Here is a 7500-nt window from a genome sequence, read left to right on the forward strand (position 1 = left end):
CTGTGGGACGTTGAAGAACCCTCATACGTTTCCCCAAAAATAGGGTCCTGAGAGAGAGTTTACCAACTAGGGTTGTGAGACGGCAGCTACAGTCTTCATCCTCATTTGAAAGAACAATCGGGACATACAATCGGGACTCCTAGTCCTGCTAGGAGTCCCGTTTGTATTGTCTAATCTAAGGGGGGAGGGGGAGGGGGCACAGGCAGTAGCTAGATACACAATGAAGCTTGGAAAATAAACCCCCTTCGATTTAGCAGAATAATTTATAGCTGCGCCTTGATTAAGTGTAAGCTTCTCCCGGGTTTTCCATATGATTATCCCAGTCACAACTGTAAAATTATCACTCATCCTGAAAGTGCTATCACTTTTCTCGTTAACAGACAAATGGTGCTGAAAAATCGTCCTTATTCTGGGTCATTAACCACACAACGACTGCGTTTGGTCGGAGGCTCCTGAAGAAATGGATTTCACAACCCCTGCGCAACGTCAGGTACTAAAGCAATTCTTTGGCCCCGTTCACACGTATCGGGGTATTTTTGAATCCGCAACGTTTTCCGATACGCCTTCCATCCACACGTATCCGGCGACTTCGCTGGCGAATCCGGAACTTTTTGAAGACGCTCTCCAGAGAGGATATATTTTTGAATCCACTTTGAATCCGGAACCGTGTGGACGCTATAAAATCCAGAAATTTTTTTATCCGGATGACGTAACAAGATCGAGCCCAGTTCCTTACAGTAAAATCAATTCTCAAGATGGCTGCCGAGGGCAATATTATTTCTTTATGGCGCATGCTCTGTAACCTCTGTTTCCTTCAGGAGTCCTGAGTACTAGAGTGAATCCGGATGCGTTTCGGTTACGTGTTATCAGAAACCCATAAGGATTGAAACGTGTAACGCGCGTTCACAGCTCCCGAATATTCAGTGCGAACTGATTGGTTGAATGTTTCAGTGATAAGCACCATAGAGGGTTCGTACGCGTCTCGAAAACCCTTGAATTTTGAGAGGACATTTTCAAGGCCTTGAAAGTCCTTGAAAATCTCTGCTCTTCATTCCTAGTCCTTGAAAGTCCTTGATTTTTTTCTGACCCGCATAACTTCAGTAAAAATAATCAGCCACTCAAGTCAGCATGTCATAAAAACGCGACGAGCTGTGGGGTTGAGAATGGTTACCAGTGTCTTTGCATTATTTTCACGCATCTACGTTACGGAAAATGAGCAAGAATTGTACTGTCAGACTATTTCCATGGGTAAATTCTTCGACGTAAATAAAAAAGAGGTCCTTGAAATTTCAAAATTTGGCCCTTGAAAGTCCTTGAAAAGTCCTTGAATTTTTGGTCTGAATTAGTGTACGAACCCTGACCATATTTGGAAACCCCTCGCTCTTGTTGTTCCAAATATGGTACTTAGCAAATTGAATATTCAGAAGCTTGCTTCCCAGCACTCAAGGGGCCGTTACACGTTTCAATCCTTATGGGTTTCTGGTGTTATCGGTCATATAGGCCTCTTTCGATGTATTAAAATTGAGCTTGATAGTGAGGCAGTGAGGACAAGGACAAAGGAAAGTGGATGATATGTAAATATTTTTCGCATTTATTCCAACGTGTTTCTAATGTTTTTGTTCTCACAGCCTCACTATAAAACTGAATATTTGATATTTCGAAAATGGCCTATTCGATTTGAATACGCTACGCGTGGATGTGAATATCGTGGATGTGAATATTTTTTAATCCGAAAAGAAAAACTTGCGAATTCAAAAATATCCGGATACGTGTGGACGAGGCCTTAGTTGAAGATAACTCGACGTCAGGAGCCTGCATCTCCCATGCTTTTCCTTGAAGTCGTGTTCTCAGACTGCCTAGAGGGAGTTTAAAAAACGGTGACGCCTACGGCAATGCCAACGCCTCAAAATAATAATGTCATTGGTTTAAAAAGAAAACAAAATCGTGCTGCACGAGTAGCACGCATGTTAGCACTTTTTTTTTTCGGTACTTGTCGTTTTGACGACACCGTGAGCTTAAAAATGTAAACCTTTCATTCTCCATATTTTATCTTAAACCGCTCGTAATTTTTATCCGTGTCGCCCACATTGTACGACGTGAACCACATGGAATAATTGTTGAAGACTTCGATAGTGCAAAGTTATGTATTGAGATGACGTTTTCGTCGAAGGCTCACTGTAGTGACAAGGCTCACTATAGTGACTAAGTCACTAACTTTTGTACTTCTCAGCTAATCAACGCTCCATCCAGGACCTAAGAGTCTCCGTTAGGTGATGTAACGGAGGGGTCAGGACCGTTAAGTGGTTATCAACCGTGCCATCCACCTCTGCGACACGGGTTCATCTCTCGGCCCCGAGGTCGTATGTGGGCAGAGTTGCAGTCGATCTCAGTTTGACTCCGAGGGTTTTTCTCCGGGTGCTCCGGTCTTCCTCCCTCATCACAAAAAAAAAAAAGAAGGAAAATCGACTCTCAGTCAATTACATCCGTCTGCGGGCGGATACCCTCAATAGGGATAACCTCTGGTATCCTTCCCTTTCACTAAACTGAATGAATAAAGTTGCTATCATTACGATTATGTATGATAAATGTTAAAAATGAAAGTACAAAATATCTTGAATTCAATTGAACACCTTATTACGAAATGGCCGCCATTTTACTATTCATTTGTTTGATTGCAAATTGGCCCCTTTGTCCTCGTTCCAGGTTAAATATTCTTTTGAATTTTACGTTTGAAAGCGAGGCCAAAAAGGGTCAATTTGCGTTCAAACAAAAGAATACTGAAAGGGCGGCCATTTTGGAATAAGGTGTATAAGCACCCAATTAAAAGTCGTTGTCTTTCAAACCGATATTTTGGCCTTCCAAAATTCTGAATTAAGGAATGTTGAAAGTTTAACTGTAACTCTAAGTCAAAAGTCTATAAAATAACTTTCATATTAGTTAACCTCGTCACCAGACAATAGCAAACAAAAAAGTTCCACTCTTTCTCCAGGACGTTTCAGAAAGCATAAATCCGTATGCACATACGTTATAAGTGCCTTTAATCGTGCAGTACGCGCGTTTTGAAAGTATGGTGGAAATCGCTCTGCACGTGCGTTGTTAAAAGCGAGAATGAGTTTGCTCGTCTTTTTTTATAAAAGCGTTCTCATGTGCGTTGTAAGCGAAGTACGACCTCTTGCATGTAAACTGAATACAGAAAACATATGGCGCTAGGATGATCCGCCTTCTAGGATCTTCCCACCTCCATGTAAACAGCCCCTTAGTACGTTTTGCTCTTATTGTCCTCGGCTGAACAAATTGCTTTCCACAGTTGGAACATAAAAATACTCTTCCTTGAGTTGTCGTAAGAATTTAAGGCTTCTCTGATCTCCTTTTTATGAACTGTTGCAGTGAAATTGAAGACCGGCTCGATGCTGTAACAGAGCTTTGCGGCATTAATGCGCCATGCATAACACCTTTGAAGAATCTGTTGTCTCAGCTTCCTGACCTAGAACGTGGCTTGTGCACAATTTTCCACAGAAAGGTTAGATTCTCAGTGTTGAAGTGCATTTGGAGCAATAACAAACCTAGTTTACAAAAAAACTTGGTTTGGAAACACTCGGGAGGGAGCTCAAGCCAGGAAGACGACTGCGGTTATTTGAGAGTCATCTAAAAATTCAGCAGTGTTCCTTTCAGTCTTCGGCAACATTTCACAACACGAACAGGTTGAATTGATTAAACTTGACGCAAAACATAAACTATCGCGCAATTTTTTTTGTAACGTTTTCGTAGGCTTTGCCGTCGTGTTTCCTAAAGCACCCAAGTCGGTTTGCATGGTCTTCAGCAAAGCTGACAAGGAATGAAAAATGCATGTATCAAAATTTCCCCAGCAAGATAAGAAAAGCGAGTGATTTTTATTATTGGTCAATTAATGGGCCTGTAAGTAAAGGAAGGTAACTGGGAAAGTCGTGGAATTCAATTTTTTTCTAGAATAAAGCGAACTCTTAATTACTTTGTATGTTTAACCTTTTGTAGTATGAAAGAAGGCTTTGAGCGCGCCACTTGAGGATTAACGAAGTCCATTTTCTGTTTCTTGCGTTTACTCCAGTGCACACCAGCTGAATTTGTGACAATAACGAAATCCCTGGTTCAAATCAGAGAAAAGATCCAGGCAAATGAGCAAGTTGCTTTGAACAAAATAGAATCGCCCCTTTTGAAGAGAGTTTTTATTGAGGTAGGTAGTCAGCGTATTATAGAAAAAATCATGAAATATTTTTAAATATTATTGAAAACGGAACTACGGATATCAGATTTCCAGCATTTTCATTGGCTCGCCGGACACAGGCTATCAGTTCATATACCTGCTCTACCTAATATGGTCAAGGAACGCGTCAGCAATAAAGCGAGCTGAAAACATTTTGCAGTTCTGAGAAAAAATGGCCGACAAAAGCCGTTTTGGACCGGAATTGACCGAGGCAGAAATCAGCATGGAAGAGTTGTTGATCCTGGAGTTTTTAATAAAACAATTATTCTACTCGGGCTGTCTGGATAGAAAATGATTATAACCAACTCGACGTTACGCGCCTCGTTGGTTATCTATCACTTCATATACAGTGCACTCTCGTAGAATATTTGTGAAATACTACTTAGAGGGAGGGAGATGGAGATTGATAACTTACGGCCCACCATCTATACCACAGAGAACAGACCACAACACCGGGAACTCCATGCCCTGCTCTTTGTCATTTTTATGAACATTGAAGGGCTATGGTATGGGGTCTGCGGTTTATCGTCGTTCTCCAAGAAGACTAGAGAGTTCCACCATTCGCAGATGTCATTACAAAGGCAGCACTTTCTTCTCAGTTATTTAAAGACCCTGGGTGTTGCTCCGACGGGCCGGAGTTTTTGATCCCGCGACCTCCCCCACAGTAGTCCGATGCTCAACCAGCTGCGCCAGCCGGTCAGCGGCATCAGTCAGGCATCGTCCCGATAGCAATTGCGTGAACTCCTGGTGAGAGCTATGTGTAATAAACCTCTTGACGTTGTGCAATGTGCATTTCAGGTGCCAAATTATTTGCATGATGTTGAAGATTTCTTAAGACTTATAAACGAAAAGGCTGCCAAGTAAGAAAAGTTTGGTTTTTAACTTTTGTGACGTAGTTAAGTTGTGAACTTTCAATGTTTGGTCAAGTGAAAAGTCAAGCCATTACATGGAACTCATTGCCTTTTATTTGCGCTAGGGAAGGTGACAAAACAAAGTTATTTGAGGACAAAGCGCAATTCCCTGCGATCCTGAAATGCAGTTTGGTGAGTGCAGTTATCGTTTTTATGATGCAGTGGCACTTAAAGCAACGGCAAAGGTAAAGGTACATCTTATTTAACGTCGGAAGTTCCTTTACTCTCTAGAGAGTATTCTCCCAGGAAGGCGTCGGTGCGCCCTTTTTACCCCCGTCATTTCCATCAGTGCTCCGTTTTTAGGGTATGTAAAGCTACTTAGGCTACACTGAAAGGAAAGGAGTCGAAACAAGGATGTGAGATCCCGGGATTGAACTCGGGCCCTCTTGCACCAAGGCCGCGCACTAACCGACTGTGCCACCCTTGCTCCTTTAAGAAATGATGATGCCATTTCACGACCCGATGTTGATGATGATGGTAATGATGATAGTGGATAACTCAACATGATTTCTTATGTACCTATTATCTGAACCCTGAATTCATGAAATGTTACTTCTGTTACTTCAATGACATCACCTTTTTGCAACGACAGACTCGCACATTGTCAGTATCCCACGTGAACTTTGGGTGTCTTGTTTATTTTCTCGTAGGAGATTGAAAAGATTGAAACAGACTTGAAGAACCATCGCAGTGCGTTCAGACACGTTTTGCGCCATCCGTCGTTAGACTATTGCTGTGTTGCGGGAAATGAGGTACGGTATGAAAAAAAAAATCGATCGTTGTGTGGCACACAAGGGCAGGAGCGAAGTACTCTTGTACGACAAACTTTTAAAACGACCAGATTGGCTTTTATGACAAAGGAATGTATTTGCGTTAAAAGGGTTTAAATTTTCCTCAGTTCGGTGCACCGACACGAGGAGGACCACTCCTTTCTTGGAATTTGCGCGCATAAAAAGTATGTAAATGGTACCGGTGCTTTTTCCGACGCCCTTTGGATCATCTCATTTGTTTTTCCGATGGTCATTTCATTTAATAATAATTCCGCGGTTATTCCAAGCAGTTCGGCATGGAAAGTGTGTATCAACATTACAGAAATAAAATCGGTATGAACGGAGTGGATGGGCTTAGCCTAAATTGAAAATTTGTCGTTAGGTACATCGCGTCCTCCACCTAACGTCTAATTTGGTAATTTCACGTGGTTTTCAGGGCGAGAATGGTTAGTAAGGGTACTAAAATGGAAAATGCATGTACCCGTTATCCTCGCTAAAGCATCCTAGCATCTGACGAGCATTACATTGGCTCTGCACCTGCGTGTTAAACTTTGTTCGTTTTTTCCCGTTCCCGGCAAATCTGTAACGTAGAATGACCAGATCCTAAGTCATACGGAAAAATGTGGCACACATCAGGTAATAATTTTTGATTTTCTTTTTTGTACATTAGTCCTGCCGATTCAATTATTGGGTAGGTCTGCTAGGTTGTAGAACTTGAAAGAAACTGGAGCAATCACAAAAGAGTTTGAAAAACATGAAATTACACCTTTTCATTGACGGTTTCTTTGTCTTCACCGTCGTAGATTTTAAAGTCCTTTTCTTTTAACAATGTTCACGTTATGTTGCTCTTTCAGTTCTTGATTGAAGTTAGGAATGCAAATTTAAAGTTGGTACCACCTGACTGGATTAAAATAAGCGCGTAAGTCTTAGTTATTCCAATAGACCATATTCGTATTCTCAGTATTGGACTGGAACTAGCTTCCAGTGGAGGCTAATGGACCCTCATCACGCGGGGCCTATGTTGGCCAGAGACAATAGATTTCATAGACCGAGCCTCGAGTTCATGTGTTTGGAAACGAGTTTTACCGCGCAAAAACAAAAGTTTCTATTCCCTCGGGACTTAACATGGCCATTTTGTGAAAAGAGTCAGGGGAAATCGTTTCAAATACAAATACGTTTTAATATATTCCCCCGCATTAGCCTCCAATGCAAGCTAGTTCCAGTCCAATACTGAGAATACGAGCCTGCACAGAAGACTCTGTGTGCAGGGTACTGAACGCCAAGTGGCACTAAAGAGTATGTTAGTTGTTACAGACCAACAATTAGCTTGCTTAAGCCAGAACGGCGACGCCGGCTGCAAGAACGCCACCTACAAATATAACTACACGTTACTGTGGTCGCTTCTCGAGTATTCCAATTTGTCTGACATGCAATTTGTGCAGCAACAACAATTCAGGAATTAAACTGGTTTGGGTGTTGTGTGAGACAACAGGGAAAATTGGAATGTGATGGAGGAGATTAAAGAGTTGTTCTGCTGATTAACTGTTTTGTTTTGTGGCGTTCTCGCTCCCGTCTGTGC

At 41.9% G+C, this 7500-nt stretch overlaps 1 protein-coding gene across 1 annotated transcript in view; it reads left to right on the forward strand.

Moving 5' to 3' along the window:
* LOC137992299 (DNA mismatch repair protein Msh3-like) overlaps positions 1 to 7500 on the forward strand; it is a 29457-nt gene that overhangs the window by 9672 nt on the left and 12285 nt on the right. The window contains exons 9-15 of the mRNA XM_068837566.1: positions 381 to 490; positions 3388 to 3520; positions 4085 to 4210; positions 5039 to 5100; positions 5217 to 5283; positions 5802 to 5903; positions 6776 to 6840. Of these exons, the coding sequence (XP_068693667.1) occupies positions 381 to 490; positions 3388 to 3520; positions 4085 to 4210; positions 5039 to 5100; positions 5217 to 5283; positions 5802 to 5903; positions 6776 to 6840 (665 nt within the window). The remainder of the gene's footprint in view (positions 1 to 380; positions 491 to 3387; positions 3521 to 4084; positions 4211 to 5038; positions 5101 to 5216; positions 5284 to 5801; positions 5904 to 6775; positions 6841 to 7500) is intronic.

Source organism: Montipora foliosa, chromosome 2 (genome assembly GCF_036669935.1).
Source record: "Montipora foliosa isolate CH-2021 chromosome 2, ASM3666993v2, whole genome shotgun sequence".
Taxonomy (NCBI): domain Eukaryota; kingdom Metazoa; phylum Cnidaria; class Anthozoa; order Scleractinia; family Acroporidae; genus Montipora; species Montipora foliosa.